This window comes from Sphaeramia orbicularis, chromosome 7 (genome assembly GCF_902148855.1).
Source record: "Sphaeramia orbicularis chromosome 7, fSphaOr1.1, whole genome shotgun sequence".
NCBI classification, from domain to species: Eukaryota; Metazoa; Chordata; class Actinopteri; order Kurtiformes; family Apogonidae; genus Sphaeramia; species Sphaeramia orbicularis.
In genome coordinates this window covers 40107501-40127456 of record NC_043963.1, presented here as the reverse complement: position 1 = coordinate 40127456, position 19956 = coordinate 40107501, and the positions used below count along the sequence as shown (strand labels likewise).

At 35.7% G+C, this 19956-nt stretch overlaps 1 protein-coding gene across 1 annotated transcript; it reads left to right on the top strand.

The window, feature by feature from the left end:
• The first annotated feature begins 1297 nt into the window (after window positions 1–1297).
• Window positions 1298–18991, top strand: LOC115422352 (troponin C, skeletal muscle). The gene is made up of 6 exons (XM_030138635.1): window positions 1298–1441; window positions 3141–3195; window positions 3382–3525; window positions 6717–6831; window positions 17953–18089; window positions 18518–18991. Exons 1-6 carry the CDS (start codon window positions 1439–1441, stop codon window positions 18547–18549), a joined length of 486 nt encoding a protein of 161 aa, XP_029994495.1. The 5' UTR covers window positions 1298–1438; the 3' UTR covers window positions 18550–18991.
• The last annotated feature ends 965 nt before the right edge of the window (window positions 18992–19956 follow it).

Genomic DNA, 19956 nt, shown 5'->3' with positions numbered 1-19956 from the left:
ATTTATATGTATGAAATGATGATAAATGAAATGGTGAAATGTCACCCAGTTTATCAAGTATAGCCTTTTTTCTTTTTCCTGTTGCTGTCCATTTTAATATTTATAATGCTTCCCTTATTCATTTAGCATTTTATAGAATGTAACAGATAAGAGAGAAGACAAGATGTTTTTCTCAGTAAGTGGTTGAGAAAAACTTGGGATCAGTATGGCATATAATTAAAAATAATGCCTTTTTGCCATTTACCCCTTTCCAGCAACTGTCCACCATTAAATAGCGAACAACTTGATGAAATATAAAACTAAGCTTCTTAGCTCCTGGAATGGGTCCTGTCATCCCTTATTCATCTCTAAAGCATTCTGTGCTACTATAGATAAAAAAAAAATTTAAAAAAAGCCCACTTCATTCATGTTTTTCTTTATATAATGCATAATGAATAACTCTTGTGGCCATGCTTTTAAATCAGAAAAGAAGAAAAATACTTGAGAGTATGAGTGCTGCAGCGGTTCCATGGCATTAATGCAGCTTTCTCAGCAGAGGGTTGAGGGTATTAAAAATACACAGCGGTTCAGGAGCTCGATGACATCTTCCAGAATTAAACATCAACTTGTTATTTTAAAAGTAAAACTAATCAAGTATAGTGGAAACACTCACTGTGGCCCAAAAAACTGCATTGTTTGCACTTTAGTCAACTGACTGACATACTAATTGTGGTCTCCGAGTTTGTTATATCTGATGGTTTTGTTTGTTTACCCGCTTATGCAATGATACACCAATAGCATGAATGGCTATAGATGGAGTACAGCTGTGTGAGATCAAAAGTTCATTTGCACGCCTCTTGAGTTACAGATGTCACAAGTGCAAGGACAATTCTAAGGCAGTGAGGACAGGAAGACAGGCGGATAGATGGGTTAAGGGACACTGTGGAGGGGTGAGAGAATCCATGCATGGACGGAGGTGTTAATTTGCGTGCACGTTTCTGTATGTGCTGTGTGTGTGTTGACCAGCACGTGCTCCAGTTCTTGTTCAGTATGTGAAATCAAGTGCTCATCTGCACTGAGTTGCCCAGTTGATCCCCTGCCAAAATAACCTCCAGCTGCCTGATGCCTGCTCTGTGTTTTCTTTTTTTCTAAATAAATGTCACTGAGCTTGTCTGTTATCTAAATATGGGGGATTGCAGAGTGGGCTACACAAGGGGGTGTCCATCAAGAGATTGTATGGACAAACTAAACTTGGTTTTGATTGGCCGTCTGTTGTTTGAGGAGGGAGCCTCTTGCCCAATCCTAAACATTTTAAGTAAAATTGAACTGGGGATAAGAGGGTATTTATGGAGGGGGAGAACAGCCACGGAGGGCTACCTAAACTGTGTAGGAGGGAGGCTATCTGTCCCAGTCGCCTGTTGTTCTTTCTGGTGTCTATTGTGCAGCACAGCCAGCCACCATGGTAAGAAACTGAAAATTGAAAAGGAGTTATGACGGAAACACTGCCAAAAACAATGTTATGTTAGCCTTCAAGGATTTTGTTTGTTGTTGTCTGCCATTTTCAACGGATACGGATAAAGAAACACTGACAGAAGATGATTATTTTCTCAAGGAAAAGAAAGTTCTTCTTCTTCTTACCAAGAGAACATTCAGATAACAAGTCCTCATCTGCAGCACAGCTGGATTATCACATACAAGTGATGTTTTATCCTTTGGAATCACTAAAATTCTTGGAATATAACTTGTGGACATCCTTTGGTCTTTTTATTTTATTATTTTTCTTTTTAAGGTATTGAATGCTCATATTTTCTGGTACTTCGCTGGTGGGAACTTTCAGTCACATATCCATCTTCTGTTACGCCTCTTTCTCTTCTACTTACAGACTTTAGTTTCCTTCGTAGCTCATCAGTCAAAACTCAATATGATTGATATTTAGATCGAAAGTAGCTAAAGATAGAAAGCACACAGCTGAGTAAAGTGAGAGAACATGGCGCCTTTTCTGAGTATCCTAACTTAGTAAAATCACCTTGAGAAAATCCCTCCTAAATCCTTTCCAAAGTCTCACTTTAAAAATAGCTTTCAAGTCAACAGTTGAGTAACCTCGCTGTGTTTGTGTGACTCTCTTTGTTAACCTCTGTTGAGATACAGTACGTACCACTCACAATTACTGTTTCTTTCTTAACAAGGTGCTGGGAAACACGCTGATGGTAGTAAATATATAAACCCTGTAACATCAGGCATGACAGCTATACTGGGCATCAAATGTGAAAATACCAATATTGTGAGAGCCATCAGTGGGTAAAAGAGAAAATACTATATTTTGGAAAAGACCTGCAATGAAATAAAACCAATTTCAGTGTAAAATTACAACATGCTGCCATTTTCTATTGTGTAAATAATTTGACAATAGATATTAAAAGATCAGGAACAATATTACTTTGAGTGGTGTTCCCCTTTAAGAGCCATTATTAATAAACTCCTCGGTTCAGCTGGCTGGGGATTAAACATGAGTTCTTACCTGGTATATGTTTATTTCCAGGCCTTGGCTGTCACTTTGTCAATGATAGTTCTGTCTCTGGCGTAAGGTTTCTCTGGCTCAATGAAGGAACAGGGATTAACTGTAAAATGCAGGGGCAGGGTTTCACTAGCTGAAGGATGCCAGTGTCCAAGCCTTTTTACTACATATACAAAAACCTTCCCGAGTTTCAAAGCAGAGTGAGAAAATATGTTTGTAAAGATTAAACATTTACTTGAAATCATCAATCTCTGTAAATGGCAATGATAAAATAATATCATAAATCATGTAGGAAAATCTTGCGTGGGAAATAACACGTGGTGAATTAAGTGAATCCTAAATTTTCAGCCTAATTTTAATCCAATCAGTGAAAACCAAATCCTGTCTTTGAGACACTGGTATGCTTTGAAATGTGGTGATCAGTAAAATCTCGGCTGATCCGTGAATGGATCAAATGTGACGTTTCTGCCAGAATCACATACAGGCCTGTTTCTGGGGTTTGTGACTTTGCAGATGTGACAGTTATTACACAGCTTTATATAAACTAAACTAAAAACTCACTGACCTCAGTACAGAGACGTAGTACTAAAACTTCCCTCACTGACTACCTATTCTTTCTTCTCTTTAATTTTTCCCTTTTCTCAAGCCCACTGACGCTCAAAGCGACGCCCGCTCCTTCCTGACAGAGGAGATGATTGCCGGTAACTATTTGACCCTCATTTTCTCCACTGATTGTAAGCCAACTATAGTCCTATTAAACTTTCATTCAGACCGAACCACCTGATTTAAGTTAATGCTTTTGTTATGATTATTCTATACAGCTTTCACATGACAATTTTGTTCTTGCTTCATTTGACCTGTTACGTGTGTTTCTGTTTTTTATCCAGAATTCAAGGCTGCCTTCGACATGTTTGACACTGATGGTGGCGGTGACATCAGCACCAAGGAGTTGGGTACAGTGATGAGGATGCTGGGCCAGAACCCATCAAGAGAAGAGCTGGATGCCATCATTGAGGAGGTTGATGAAGATGGTGAGGTTACAGTGAAAAAGATCAAAAGATAAGACAAGACAAGACAAGATAAGATAAGATAAGATAAGATAAGATAAGATAAGATAAGATAAGATAAGATAAGATAAGATAAGATAAGATATACTGCAAAAATCTAAATCTTAACAAGTATTTTTTCTCATTTCTATTCAAAATATCTCATCACACTTAAAATAAGACATAATCACCTAAAGAATGACTTTTCAGTGAGATATAAGAACTTGTTTTTAGACAATATTTCTTGAAAATCTTATTTCAAGAAATCTTACCAAGGTAATTTATCACTTGTTCCATTGGCAGATTTTTTTGCTTGAATTAAGTACAAAAAAAAAAAAAAAAAATCTTGAATTGAGCAAAAAATCTGCCAATGGAACGAGTGAAAATTATCTTGGTAAGATTTCTTAAAATAAGATTTTCAAGATCTATTGTCTAAAAACAAGCTCTTATATCTCACTGAAAAGTCACTCTTGAGGAGATTATGTCTTATTTTAAGCGTGATGAGATATTTTGACTAGAAATGAGAAAATATACTTGGCAAGATTTTGATTTTGCAGTGTAAGATGAGATGAGATGAGATGAGATGAGATGAGATGAGATGAGATGAGACGAGGTCAGATAAGATAAGAAAAGAAAAGAAAAGAAAAGAAAAGAAAAGAAAAGAAAAGAAAAGAAAAGAAAAGAAAAGATAAGACTTTATTTATCCCACCATGGGGATATTTCACCGTTAACAGCAGCAACATACAAGAAGCAAGCAAAACATTGTGCATATTAGAAACAGTACTTTTAATAATTATTGATGGCATTGCACTCTCGTGAAATAATGTATGTTGGGGCTGTAGGTTGGGGCTCTTTGAAAAGTTTATTGTGTCACTTAACCTCCTGACCTACGAAAGTAAAAGTTTTGGCTTTTTTACATTAAATAAATGCCTTGATTGGAAACAGCCCAATGCAACAGTTTTTGCAGATACATTTTTTAGGTTTTCTTTTTTATATAGTATGTCCTTTGCAGTGAACAGTGTTTTTTTTTTTTTTTCTTTTTTGTAAAACTATCCCGACAGAGGGCAAAAATGCATTGCTGGGTCTCTGGAGGATATACTGGTGTTTAGGGGTGAGAGTGCAGATTGCAGCTACTTGGCCTAAAACTGTGAAAGACCTTCACTGGAGCCATGAGCAATGTTTCCATAAAATGCCAAGCAATTATAAAACAAACAAAAGATACATAAAACAATTGGTTACGTCTCCGTAAACTGGTTTCAAGTGAATAAACTAGGCTGCGTATGTCGTCACAAGGTGGCAGTATGTACTGCACTATGCATGACTGCAATAAACAGAGTAGAAGAAGAAGAGCATTGTTTTGTTTTTGCAAGAAGATACCACGGGTTTAGTTAGCCGATTAGTCATGAAAGAACTTATTCAAACAAAGCAACGACAAAAAACACATACCAAAACAAAACTTTAAAAATTTATGAAATGTATTGTATGAAATTACAGATTTTATTTTGGCATTTCCATGAACATCTAGAAGGTGAAACTTCAAAATGGACATAGATTATTAAATCTGGTTTCATAGTCCAGTGTAAAAGGTGATGTCAGGACTGAACAATCTGCTTGTTAAGCTGTGATGTCATTTTCTATTTCCGGTCCACTTCTGTTCATTCCTCCGTATTCAATATGCAGCTGTACTGCATCCATCAATCACATCCAGTTGTCATTCTATCATTTGTGATGTGATGATAAAGAGCAGAGAAAGTGAATGAAGCTGAAAGTTAAAGTTACAATTGTTAAACAAATGAGAAAAAAAAAAAAAAAAAAAACATTTGGCATCAACTATTGTTCCCACTGCATTTGTCAAAATGGATCTTTATGGATTCCCCTGATGTAGAATGAGGCTTTTCTGGGGTGTTTCATATCTCAGAATAGAATAAAATAAACTTTATTGTCCCTCATGGAAAATTTGTCTTGGAAAATAATCTTATATGTTGCTGCATGCCCCGATGGTCACAAATCAATGATAACTGATACAAACAAAAACACTTGTAAGAATAAGAATGATCACAATAAACACAGGTAATAAAGTCAGCAAGTAAACCAAACATTAAAAAAAAAAAAAAAACACTAAAAAATAGTTAAAATAAGTTACAGTAATTCCACCTAAAGTGCCTATAGAATGAGGCTCAAGAACTGAGCTGGTATCTTTTTTAGGAGCACTATGGAACTTAGGAGGAAGGAGCGCTTGTTGCAGTTCGTTTTGTATTTGCTTGCTCTGAAACCTTTACCTGAGGGCAATAACTCATATTCAAAATAGAAATTTGAGACATCTTCACATGTTGTTTCATTTGTCAGCTCTTTATCTGTGCTGTCCAGTTCAGGGGAAGGCAAATAAAGTAATGATTCATGTCTATACACTCAGAAAAACAAGAAGTGATGTGATGTACTGCTGTAAATGGACTATGAGCTTAAACAGTGTTTGACACTTAAAATCACAATGTATTGCAGAGGAAACATATAGAAAACAGTACTAATCACTGTGTTTGAGTTTAATACATTGGTTTAGCTCTTCTGAATCTAACTGAATCCTCACTAAATTAAAAAAAAAAAAGGAGCCACAGTAAATGAACATACAGGGTCCGTCATCATTGACTGTCTTCACCCACAAATGAGCTTTAAGGCACCATGACATGAAACTGAATAAGCACATAAGAATTACCCAGGGGAAGTACATGTATGATGCTACATCAGTCTAGTAAATCTTAAAACTCACTTTGCACACAATTATGAAAATGGTAACAAATAAACAACAAGTATGGACTTTAGGACATGAAAACATTAACATCAAAACCTGTATACAACAATGAAAATAAATAAGTCTACTCTGTGGGAACATGTGCAATATGGCCTGATACATTCTTTTTCTGTAAATATAAACTGCTCATGCTAAAATGATAGAACCACAGCTATTGATCTTTTTAGGTGACTTTACATAAATCAAAATATGTTTTGGTGATATGTATGAGATGAGGGTAAAAGCTTATTGCAATGAAGGGAAAATTACAGAGATTATAAATATGAAGATAAATGATACTATGTGCTTGTGTTTTCAACAGAATGCATGTCTTGTTCAGCATTGTCCATCGTCTCTTCATGCTAATTCTCCTTCAATCTGACCTCCTCAGGCAGCGGCACCATCGACTTTGAGGAGTTCCTGGTCATGATGGTGCAACAGTTAAAGGAAGACCAGGCTGGGAAAAGCGAAGAGGAGCTGTCGGAATGCTTCCGTATTTTTGACAAGTATGAGATACTAACACAAAGCACATGTACATGAACGATGTGAAAACATTCAGCTTTTTCATGTTCAACTTATTCACATGCAGCAACATTGAACGCCTCACAATATCCTCCTGAGAACCAGGAAAGGGAAAGTTTTATCTTTTTTTTTTTTTTTTTTACATTAAATAATTGTCTTGATTGGAAACTGCATAATACAACAGTTTTTTCAGATAAATTTTGAAAATTATTTTTGATTTATTTATTAATTTATGTATTTTTAATGGAATGTCCTTTGCAATGGACAGCATTTTATAACTAAACCTGTGTCCCCTACAGAGGACAAAAATGTATTGCTGGGTCTCAGGAGGATATGTTAGTCATGTAACTCAGATTTATAACCCATAGGAAATTATTAGCATAGTCGTCTTAATTCTACAAACTGTTTTAGCATCTGTTGTTTTGGTTTTGTTTGTGAATCACCTTTTTTTCTGTAATGGCCCACAAACAAAACCCCACTGCTCATCACCAACAATCAGACAACTTCATGGACTAACTGGTTTAAGTATCAGCAGTTGGCTAATGATAGGCTACTGTTGTTTGGGAAGGGTGTAGAGACCAAAGCAGAGCTAAAAGAAGACAGAGTAGCAGACTGGTTGACAGACCCCTAGATGAATGCCTAAGTGTTAGTCTGTGTATTGTCTATGATGTGTAGTTAGTTGTTAAGAAAACAGTTGGCCTTAGCATGCTAATATAGTAGAAATGTATGTATGACAGTCTTGTATTTACGGGGACCAAGATGGCGGCGCTGTGAACGGTCTACAGCAGAACTCGCTCTGTCTTAAAACTTTTTTAAAAGCAGCAAAACGAACTTTAGTGAGTAAAATTGAAGCTACATGTGATGGCAAAAACCCTAGGCTCAAATAAGAGAACCCTTATGACTCTTACATCCTCCCCATTAAAACCCTCTGGTAAAAAAAAGAATAATGGAAACTGACGCCGCGGAAAACATCATTACTACGCTCAAGATGGCTATCAAAGAGCAAGGGGCTAACATTGAGAAGAGTATTAGTGACCTGCAGGTTGCTATTAACTTTATCTCTGAAGACCTCAAGAAGCTGAAAGGAAAGGTGACTCATACCGAAGTAAGAGTGGATAAAGCAGAAGAGAAAATCCAAACATTTGAAAACAAGGTGTTGGAGTTGTCACGGTATAAACGAAGGTGGAATCTGCGACTTCACGGGCTGCCTGAGGAAGACGGAGAAAACATACGCAGAAAGGTTATTGAAATCTGCCAAAGCATGGATCCTGACCACCGGGAAAAATACACAGAGATGCTCGATTCTGTCCACAGGATTGGGCAACGACGTGAGTCTTCTTCAGCACAGCTGCCCTGAGCCACAATCTTACAATTTACAATGAGACATTTTCTAGTCATCATCTGGAAAGTGGCGAAGCGATCCGACTACCTGAATGGAAGGAAAGTGCACTTCAAAGAAGACCTCTTTCCTGAGGACCGAGAGAGATGCAACCAGCTGTGCCCAAGGGGGAGAAAGCACAAAAGGAGGGGGAGATTGCTTACTTCATCGGTGCCCGTGCATTTGTGAACAGAAAAGAGATTCACTGAAGTGCCTTTCAGTCCGATACCCCGGTATAACTCAAGGTTTCTTTTCCTTAGTGTTTCAGAAATATACAGTATGCTGTTGCTGCTAAAACATTTGTGATGCACTCTTTTAGACAGAGTAGTTCTGTTCTCATCAGTGGTATAGTCTAGTTTATTCTAGTGGGTATACTCGGATTTTTCCCCTCCCAGCCTCATACACCCCCGCCCTAGAGCAACATCTGTACCACAGCGCCCCTCCCAGAGCAGCAGCTGCTCCAAACCAGCCCCACACGAGAACCACCATGCTCATTAATGCATAAAGTATACATCCACACATAAGTGAGATCATGAAACAGTGGTTATGTATTATCTAAATGTAAATGTATTGTATGCAAGACAAGATGTGTCACTGTCATTAGCAACTGAACTTCAATTAACTATTCAACAGCCCGTGACAAGAAAAGACAAAGACGTTTCAAATCAAGAAAAGTGAATGAATAAATAATATAACCTGGAGGTAAACAAAAACCATCAGTAATTAACTTTAGGTATAACACAAGTTGTCTTTTTTGTATCTATGTTAGCATTAAGACCTGCTGAACAGGGTATTAGTGAACTGTTTACAATCTTCAGCCATGGCTAAGAAAATGCATGAAAAATAAACAAAAGGAGGCAAAAATTCCACTCTTTCAAGGGCTTGAATTATGTTATTATATTATCTAACATATCAGTCATTTAATGGTGTACATGGTGTCTTAATTAATGGACCGTTAAGATGCCAATGGAGCCAGATCAAGCGAAAGTGAACATTAGTGTCATAAATTGAAGTTTCACCTATCATTTCTCAAATAGGCTCATTTTTACGTTAAGAACTCTATTTTATTGAACTGTTTACAAAATTTCATTATCATTTGTAGAAAAAAAGAAAGATATAATCAATATTAAATTAACCTAAAAAGGACTAAAATATGTAAATGCACTATTAACTTTAATAATATTTGTCCTTGCTTGTGTCAGTGATATTTTAAGTATGTGAATCTGAAGGAACTAACAATTCAACAGTACAATAATAAAGAAAGGTTCGGTCCAATCCAATTATTAGTTAAATATGCTCTGCTATTATCTGTATATATCACTACAGTTGGAATATGTATGTAAATAAAAGTTTATTAGCATATTTGTACTGCTTTAGTTGAAGTAAAGTCTTTTGCTCTGACTACTGAACAAAGGTACAAATTGCTGTCCCTGTGTCACAACATACTAGCGTTCATAAAAACTTATCATTTCAATATTTTTATCCAATATTGATTACAAATGTACTTTACTGTCATAGCTAAAGCCCTGGGATTCATTTAGGATTCATTTCATATGAGACCAGCATGTTTTGTACATGTGTTTGTGAAAGGTGAAAAAATATATATATTAATTTTGAGTCCCTGTGTCACACTCAGTAATTTGAAGTATTTTTACCCCAAATTTTCTCTCTGTAAATTGCAACATGTCATGTGAAAGTACGTACTCAGACCTATTCATGCATGTATTAAACATGGAGATCAGTTATTTAGTTTAAACACAGAGACTTATTGAACAGGAAATGTGTCCCTGTGGCACCGCTGGATCTAGTCCAATTAATTAATTAAATTTTTATTAACAATTTTATGAATGAACTATATTAACATTTGAATATAACATTAACTTTGTTCATTTACATGGTTTCTACAACTTTATCTGTTGTCTAATATTTAACAAACTTTCCGTTTCTCCACTCTAACCAAGGATGTCTGTTTTTGAGTTCCCTTGTCTGACTGTCACTGCACAAGAATGGACAGGTCCACTTCTCATCTACAGCGCGCACACACACGCACACACACACACACACGCACACACACACACACACACACACACACACACAGAGCAGCAGCCACACCTCATTAAATTCAACCGAACCACCAGTTAGCCAGTGTTCGATATAATTCAATGTGCCAATCACTTGCAATTATTACAATTACTATTTTTATAATAACATATATATTTACACTTACCAGGTAGGCCGGTGTGGTCATCAGACTGTCCTTCTGTACCATCAGGTAAAGCTGCTGTGGCCTCTGCAGGCTCTCTGATAGTAATACTAGCATTAGCAGTAGGCACAGCACAGCTGGACTGTCCCCCGAAGCGGCAGTTTTGTTTTCTTTTCATTTTTTCAACACAATCCTTCACTGACTAGTGTTAGACCAGTCGTTCCCGCCGTACAGTTGGACTGCTGCCTTAGTAGTAAATGTCAGGTAACGGTAAGCTTGACGGAAGCCCATATGATCCAAAAGTGTCCGCTTTGTACCACAGAGAAGTGGAATTTATGAACGGTAAAGTGAAAGTTGTGTCACAAAACCATGCCGATACGTATCTTTGCGCATTTTCAGTGGTTATACGGAAATTTGGGACCTTTTGTAGTGGGTATACGGCGTATACCTGCGTATCGCATAGACTACACCACTGGTTCTCATTGAAGTTTACACACACTTTTCTCAGGGTGAAACGTTAGTTACATTTCAACATTTCATCTTTATCTTTTGTTTCTTTTAATGCTCGAGGATTAAGGGACAATACCAAAAGGAAAGCACTATTATCACATGCTAGAAGCTTGAATACTGACTTTTGTCTTGTTCAAGAATCACATTCTGACCCTTAGAACGCCAGCTTCTGGAAATCCCAATGGGGGAAAGATTTATGGATGTCTCATGGCACAAACCATTCAGCAGGAACTCTGATTTAAACTAAGTTTAATGGGAAAATTATTTCTTCAGAGACAGATCCGAATGGTCATTTTATTTTGTTGATTATTTCCTTTAATGATCAGATGTTTTTATTGGGAAACATTTATGGTTATAATAACAAACAGGAGCATATTGACCTAATACATTCAGTAAATGAAAAATTTAATCTTTAATAAGTTTGCAGATCTGAAGATCATAATTGGAGGAGACTGGAATCATTCACTTAATGATATGTTAGATAGATGGCCAATTAAAAGTCAGGAAAGTTGTAGTTATATGTTAGATTTTATAAATGAAAGAGACCTAATTGATATCTGGAGATATAAGAATCCTACAGTTAAAGAATTTTCCTGGAAAAATAGCTCAGGATCATCACAGTCACGTATTGATTATTGGTTGATATCTGATCCTTTATCTGAACATGTTTCTACAAGAAAAATGTTACCCACACCCTTGACGGACCACAAAACTATTTTTTTGGAAATGTGTATGTCTGCTAGTCATCAGTCTAAAAGAGTCAATTCATATTGGAAATTAAATAATTCCCTTCTATTGAATGAATCCTTGGTAAAGGAGATAAAAATAGAAATAGATGAGTATTGGAATAAGGCTTGTGTTGAAAATGCATTTGGTAAAAATTGGGAGTTCATGAAATTTGAATTGAGGTCTCTTATAATGAAAAGAGGAGCTGAAATTGTTAAAAATAGGAAAAAAGAAGAGTCAGAAATAATCTCTGAAATTATTGCTCAATCACAGTCTCCTGATAATCTATCAGAAGATAACAGGAACAGACTTCAAATTCTACAATTAAAATTGGATAATATGTATATTTACAAGGCAAAAGGAGCTTTTGTGCGCTCTAGAAGGAAGTGGCTTGAAGAGGGAAAACAAAGCTCTAGCTATTTCTTCAAGTTAGAGAAACATCACAATACATTTGGCAGCATGACTAAACTCTGTTCAGATGGGGTCATAACACAAGACCCTAAAGTGATTTCCAAGACTTGTGAATCATTTTACAAAAACTTACATAAGTCTAAATTGTCTATAAAGGACATGGAAAATTTCTGTAATTCCTTAGGTAATATTAAAACAATTAGCAATACTAATAAAGCTATGTGTGATGCCCCCATCACAATACTGGATATTGAAAATGCTAATAAAAAAATGAAACTCAACAAGAGTCCAGCGAATGATGGATTGACTTCAGAAATATACAGATTATTTTCCAAGGACTTATCACCCTTTTTACATAAGGTATATATAGAAAGCATTGCTAATGGAAAGCTCCCTCCTTCTTTGACTCAGGGACTAATCACTTTAATTCCTAAACCACAAAAGGATGTTCTATTGTTAAAGAGACCTATTTCACTCCTAAATAATGACTACAAAATAATTGCTATGTGTTTGGGAAAAATATTAAAACATACACTTAATGATATGATTGATGAAACACAGTCTGGTTTTATGACTGGCAGACATATAACAAATAACATAAGACTGGTAATTGATATTTTGGATCATTCAGAATTAATTACAGATAACAGTTTCATTCTTTTTTTGGACTTTTATAAAGCTTTTGATTCCATTGAACATGAATTCATGTTTAAAGCACTTGATATTTTTGGTTTTGGAAACATGTTTAAAAAATCCATTAAAACATTGTATGCAGAAGCAAATAGTTCAATCAAGCTCCCATATGGCACGACTAAAAGATTTAATATTAACTGTGGGATCCGTCAAGGATGTCCGATTTCGGCATATCTTTTCCTTCTTCCTATGCAATTACTTTCTATTCATTTTAAAAACAGTGATGTATTAGGTATCTCTATTGTTGGCAGAACATTGTCTATTATACAACTAGCAGATGACACAACACTTTTTTTAAAGGATAAATCTCAAGTTGGTGAAGCACTCAAAGTCATTAATACTTTCTCAATGGCCTCTGGACTCAAACTGACCATTCCAAAATGTGAACTTCTCCCTGTTAAAAACTGCACAGATGCTATTATTTCAGGAGTCCCTGTTAAGGATAAGGTTAAATATCTTGGTATTATCATTCAAAAAGACCAAGGTGTTAGATTATCTGAAAATTTCAACCACTCATAGCTTCAGTACAACAGAGATTTAACCTTTGGCTTCAAAGGGATGTATCCATTACTGGAAGATCCTTGGTAGCCAAAGTTGAAGGTCTTTCCAGACTTATATATGCAGCCATGGCACTTGATGTTTCAAAAGAAATATGTACAAAAATTGATAAAATATTATTTAATTTCATTTGGAAAAAGAGAATACATTATATTAAAAAAAAAGTCATGATAAATAAGCTGTGTTCTTGTGGTTTAAATTCTTTAGACTTCACCTCCCTTAAACTCTTCTTTTAAAATTAAATGGATCAAACTTTTCTTTAAAAATCCCAATTCAATGTGGAACTTTATTACTGCTCATGTTTTTAACTCACTTGGAGGAATGCATTTTCTACTAAGATGCAATTACAATATTTCTAAAATACCAGTAAAACTGTCCAACTTTCAAAGTCAACTCTTATCATCTTGGTTAATGCTATACTCACACAACTTTTCTCCCCATAAATATTTCATTTGGAACAATCAAGATATTAAGTTTAAGAACAAGTGTTTATATATTCAGAAGTGGGTTGACAGAAACATTTTACCTGTTAGTCAGTTGCTTAATGACAATGGTCAATTTTTTTCTTACAAAGAGTTTTTGTCTATTTATGATTTCCCTGCCACTCCAAAAGAATATGCCATAGTTTTTGATGCAATACCAGATGGAGTTAGAAGGTTACTGATGTCTGCTCCTGAAGGTAAAAGTTGTATTGTCCCAGAACTAAATCCTGTTAACATATATATTGGTAATATCTGTCCTTTATTGAGTGATAAAACCACTAACCAATGTATTAGAGAAATAATTCAAAGAGATATTGTTTCCAAACCTGCAGCTGTTTTTTTTATTGGAATAATATTTACTATGACATAGACTGGAAAAACACTTGGATCCTGTCAAAGAAATTTATTATTACTAATAAAGTACGAGAAGTTACTTTTAAATTGATTCATAGATGTTATCCGGTGAAGACCTATATGATTAAATATAAAAGAAATATTGATACTCTTTGTTCTTTTTGCAGCAACACAGAGGAAACAATATGTCATTTATTTTGGAATTGCACCTACACACATATATTTTGGATTGATTTAAATAATTTTAGAAACACAAAAATTGACTCTTCATGTAAATTGAACTTTCAACACATTTTATTTGGCCTATCACACATTGATAAAATAACTCCAGAAAAAAGATATATTATCGAACTTTTGATTATTTTTGCCAAATTTCACATTCATTGCTCCAAATTTGCACATCAACATCCAAACATCACTGTTTTCAAAGCCCTTTTTTCCAATTACGTAGACAATTTGAGAAACAGTATAAATTCTAAAGCAAATAAAACAAAAAAAAAATGTCAAATGCTTAATCTTATTCAATTTGTATAATCTCTATTTATTCCTCAAGCATTTTTTTTTATTACATATTTTTATTTATTTTTATTTATTTATTTTATTGTATTATTTTTATTTATTTATTTTATCTTTCCTAATGTTTTTACTTACATGTATTTCTCTATATAATGTAAAAGATTTTGTGAATTATGGAACTTTCTACCCTTGTTGTTGTATACTATTATGTATATTTGCTGTTCAATGTTAATTGTTCAAGTGAAAAAAAAAAAAAAAAAAAAAAAAAGTGTTTATTTACTGTCTGATCTGCTGCCCCCAAATGGCCACAAACATGAATTAACACGGCGGCTGTGGCTCAGTTGGTAGGCGCCAACCCTTTGGTCCAATGACCAAAGGGTTGGCGGTTCGAATCCTGGCTCTGACTGTCCACATGTCGAAGTGTCCTTGGGCAAGACACTGAACCCTAAATTGCTCCCAGTAGGGTCAGGCAGCGCCTACCATGGCAGCAGTCGCCCGCTGGTGTATGAGTGTGTGTGTGAATGGGTGAATGTGAGGAATTGTAAAGCGCTTTGGGCACCATGAAGGTGTAGAAAATGCGCTATATAAGTTCAGTCAGTCCAATACAGATTGAAAACCAGTGCTAAGAAAACCAACACTGAGATTTTCTAACCAGTCATATATGTTTACAATGATAAACACATTATGCACACATTGTCGTTGTGTGTGTGTGTGTGTGTGTGTGTGTGTGTGCGTGTGTGTGTGTGTGTGTGTGTGTATCACTCTTGTTCTGAAGCATCTCTGATCAGTATGAAAATGACATAAGAGATAAGATAAGATAAGATAAGATAAGATAAGATAAGATAAGATAAGATAAGGTAAGATAAGATAAGATAAGATAACATAAGATAAGATAACGTAAGATAAGATAAGATAAGATAAGATAAGATAAGATAAGATAAGATAAGATAAGATAAGATAAGATAAGATAAGGTAAGGTAAGGTAAGGTAAGGTAAGATAAGATAACGTAAGATAAGATAAGATAAGATAAGATAAGATAAGATAAGATAAGACTTTATTTATCCCACTGTGGGGAAATTTCACAGTTAACAACGGCAACATACAACAAGCAGTCACTGAGAGAAGAGACAGGTAGAAAAACCTGTTACATGTGGCATTTTATTCTTTGCGACTGGGCCCCTCTCAAAAGCTCATCAGCTTCCCAGGGTGTCCCTTTTCACATAATGTAAATGCAAAATGTAATGTTCTTATACTTAGATCTTTTAATATACAGTATATGTGAATAAAAAGGAATAAATGAATGAAACCACACAAGTGAAAATGAAAAATATAAAAGGAAAAACGACAGACTTTGGTATTTCTATAAATATTTCTATAAATAAAGAATTTAAATTAAAAATAAAAATAAGAAACAAGGATAAGCTTAAAAGTACAGAGATGAAGGAGACAAAACAGAGATGTAACAAACTGAACAGGACACACGTGTTACCTGTGACATCTGCACAGATTACTCATCTGCTTTACATTCATTCTGGAGTCCTGAAAGCTTCTCTTCCTAACTCAAGGCTACATAGCAACACAACAAATTGATCCAATCATATAAGGACAAATAATAAACATAATGTGCTGTGCACTTTTAATCCCCCTCGGCCAAATATAGTGCAAGATTCTGTTGAAAGTTACTGCCCTATAATTTAGATTAGATGGTCTTTGTGTAAAAGTTATTGCATACATAATTATATTTGAAAGTACTCAGATATTATAACTGCACAACGGCATTTGAGCTTGGCCAGAAGTTAGCCGAGGGGTAAAAACAATGCTGATTGGCTCCAAGATGTTAAAAGTTACTGTTCTCCAAAAATTTTACTCGTATACGCACTCATTTTATCATCACCCTGATAGAAACGTTAACATACAGAAATGTATGAGTCAAAAATAACTTAAATAAAGGGTGACATGAACATGACAACACTTATCACTTCTTATTTTTATTCATATTCTTATCTTTATTCATATTTTTATTCATATATTTATTCTTATTTTATTTGTTTATTTTTACCTCTATTCTTATTCTTATTCTTATTCTTATTCTTATTCTTATTCTTATTCTTATTCTTATTCTTATTCTTATTCTTATTCTTAAGAATGATGCTACATGAAAATGCTACTGTGTGCTGGATGTGTAAATATGTCACTTTTTGCTTCATCAACTCATCAACTTACAATTCCAGGTCATAGCCCAGATACAGCCCAGCTACAAATCTTTATGAACAGACCTGAACTTTAACCCTTTCATGCATAGTGGTCACTACAGTGGACAGTTATTCTCCTGCTGTTCTCTTGTATATTCATAGATTTTGTTGTTTTAGTTCCATATCAGCCAACACAGTGGACACTTAAGCACCATCTGATACACTGTAATTCAGACCATTACTGTAACTTTGTTGTTCTTCATAAACCTTATCTGCACTAACATGTTTGAGTGTAAATCAATTGCTAATTGTTATTAGAGTGTAATTAACAGTTTTGTTTAGTTTTTTACAGAATGTTTTTTTTTTTTTTTTGGCATATTATCTCCATGAAGTGAGTAATTACTAATATTAGTGCATGTTAAAATATGTGAAAACATCAGATTAGCAGCATTATATACAGTAATGGAGATCGTGCAATGATTCAGTGATTGAATGAATGGCTGTGAGTGTTTGTTTGTTTTTATTTTTTTTATAATTATTTATTTACTATTGTGATGTTTGTGTCTATGTTGTTGTAGTTGTTTTTATTATGCACTGACTGGTGGACACTTTTTAATTTCGTTGTGCATGTTTCATGTTACAATACAATAAAGACTATTCTATTCTATTCTATTCTATTCTATTCTATTCTATTCTATTCTATTCTATTCTATTCTATTCTAGTCATTAAAAATGTTTTTAATTCATAGTTTTCACACAGTATGTCAGTAAATACACATTTCTTTGCTTCAAAAATTAAACGCATGGTGTCCATCTGAGTGGACATTTTTGCAACTCCATGAAAAGTAGGTTCATAAAAAAAAATTTCAATCACATTATTTTGTTCACGTCTAAAGAGGAATAAAAACAGGACAAAAAAAAAATCTTAAGGTTCTCATAATTCATGCATGAAAGGGTTAAGAATATAGCTGATATTTTTTATAAATGTCAATTTTGTGTCTCTGATCGTCCTGATCAGGTCAACAGGATGCTTAGAGATCAGCCGTTGTCATAAGGTGACTTTAATATTACTTCTTAACAGGAATGGAGATGGCTTTGTCGACCGTGAGGAATTCGGAGAAATCCTTCATCTCACCGGTGAACCGGTCGCAGAGGAAGATATTGATGAGATGTTTGGTGAATCCGACACAAACAAAGATGGAAAGATTGATTTTGACGGTAAGATTATGTACCATAGAGTTATCAGATAGCTACTGATTCTATGGAGCATGTTTCGTTCTATCGTCTTGTTATTGTGACCACGGCAAGAAACATTTTGAGGTTATGCAAAGTCTAGTTTTTTAGCCATAGTTTAAGAGTAAGCTTTGATTTTACTGTGCTGTGGCAAGATACATACAAACAACAAGTATGGGGTTTATAAGTATATACATATAGCAAAGAAAGATTACAAATAATTTTCATTTTTTTAGTCTTTAATTCAATTACAGTGGATGAATTCAATGTCAGGGTGAATCCACTAACATCACACAGAGTTCATATGTACATTGGGTTCTGATTTGTTGATTTCCTATTATTTCTTCCATTGTTTAGTTATTTATCAGTGTCATGAATCTGTGGTGACTTAGTTTTCTTTCCTCCTCCTTCAGAGTTCTTGAAGATGATGGAGAATGTCCAGTAAAAAGCCCAGCTCTACATTCCTTCCTCTGACAAAACTGAAAGAAAATATAAATCATCTGCCCGGTTTCAGAGCCACCTCTGCTACATCTACAAAACCCTGTAAAATGATGAATGTGATGTAGTTTTTTGACACCTATAAATAGACCTTCACTGCCTCCCTCCCCTTTGCCTTCTCATCTGAGGGCCTCAAGAGCCTTCTGAGGATATCTATGAATAGATGTTCAAACCTTTTAAGACGAAGGCACTTTCCTGTGGCCACCTCCTTGTGCCTGCCACCCAGCTGTCTTTTGGCAGCTGCTATTTCTTCAAGAAATGCTACACCGCCTAGCTTTAACCCCCACCCTCCACCTCCTCCTCCTCTTCCCTAAAAACTGAACCCCACTTCTCAACACTGTCATGTGCTTTGAAAATAAACCGAAATTCTCGTTCCTCTTTGAAAATTCTTCTCCTGTGCTTTGTCTGACACCGCTTTTCCAGACTATTTCTTGTCTGTTTACCTCTTCATCAATCTCTGAACTGGTCTTTGTGGGATAGCATTTTCTCACAGCGACACAACACCATGACCGACCATAAAATACGGTCCTGTGCATGCATACATAAAAAGTGCTGCTCTTTCCACTAACAATACCCGCTTCTCCCTCTGATGACGCACACACATACATGCAAAGTACAGCTGTAGCTCCCTATTTTAGTCACAGCTTCGACTTAGCCTCCACGTTGTACTCTGAACGACTCCATTTTGCACAGATGGTGTCCTTTACTAGCCTGCTTTTCTTTTACAAAAACAACTGTCGTATCTGAGGAAAGTTTTAGTGATTTGGTTTCAAATGATTATGTCCAATGTGGCTTAAGCCTGTCACAACATTACTGATCTTCACCATGTGGTCTTCCACCTCAGATCAATGCCCCATCAGTGTCTCAGTGCAGCAAGAAAAAGAGGCAAAACCATTAGTGCAGAGGCTTCAGATATGCAGTCACAGAAGAGATACTTCCTCCTTTGCAAACTGTCTTTCCTCCACTGAGTATATACCCCGCTACAGCCCCCCACCACCTCTGAAAAACAACATCCCTCCCCTTCTCTAATGGCTGCTCCCTCTCTTTCTGCAGCATCCTCTCCTCTGCTCTCCCCTGTCTCGCCTTGGCCCTCCCTTCAGGAACCGTCCACCATATAAGGATGACCAAGTTGTGTTTATTAGCGACCTGCCACCGGAACAGGGGTGTTACAGTCGCAAAGCTGTGCGTCGTGTCTCCGTCTCCTCTCAGCCTGAAATCTGCCCCTGCTATTCAGGGAACAGCCAAAAGGGTGGAGGCAGGAGGAGGAGGAGGTGTGGGGGGGTTGTAGCTAGGGTCCAGCCCTGCAGAATTTTTTCTCTTGGGTTTGAGTTTCACACCCAGGCTGAATTGCCAT

Bases quoted from the DNA above. Each gene is read 5' to 3' on its own strand.
- LOC115422352 (XM_030138635.1), top strand. The intron at 3,196-3,381 runs GTAACTATTTGA...TTTTTTATCCAG, and splicing joins GACAGAGGAGATGATTGCCG to AATTCAAGGCTGCCTTCGAC. The intron at 18,090-18,517 runs GTAAGATTATGT...CTCCTCCTTCAG, and splicing joins TGGAAAGATTGATTTTGACG to AGTTCTTGAAGATGATGGAG.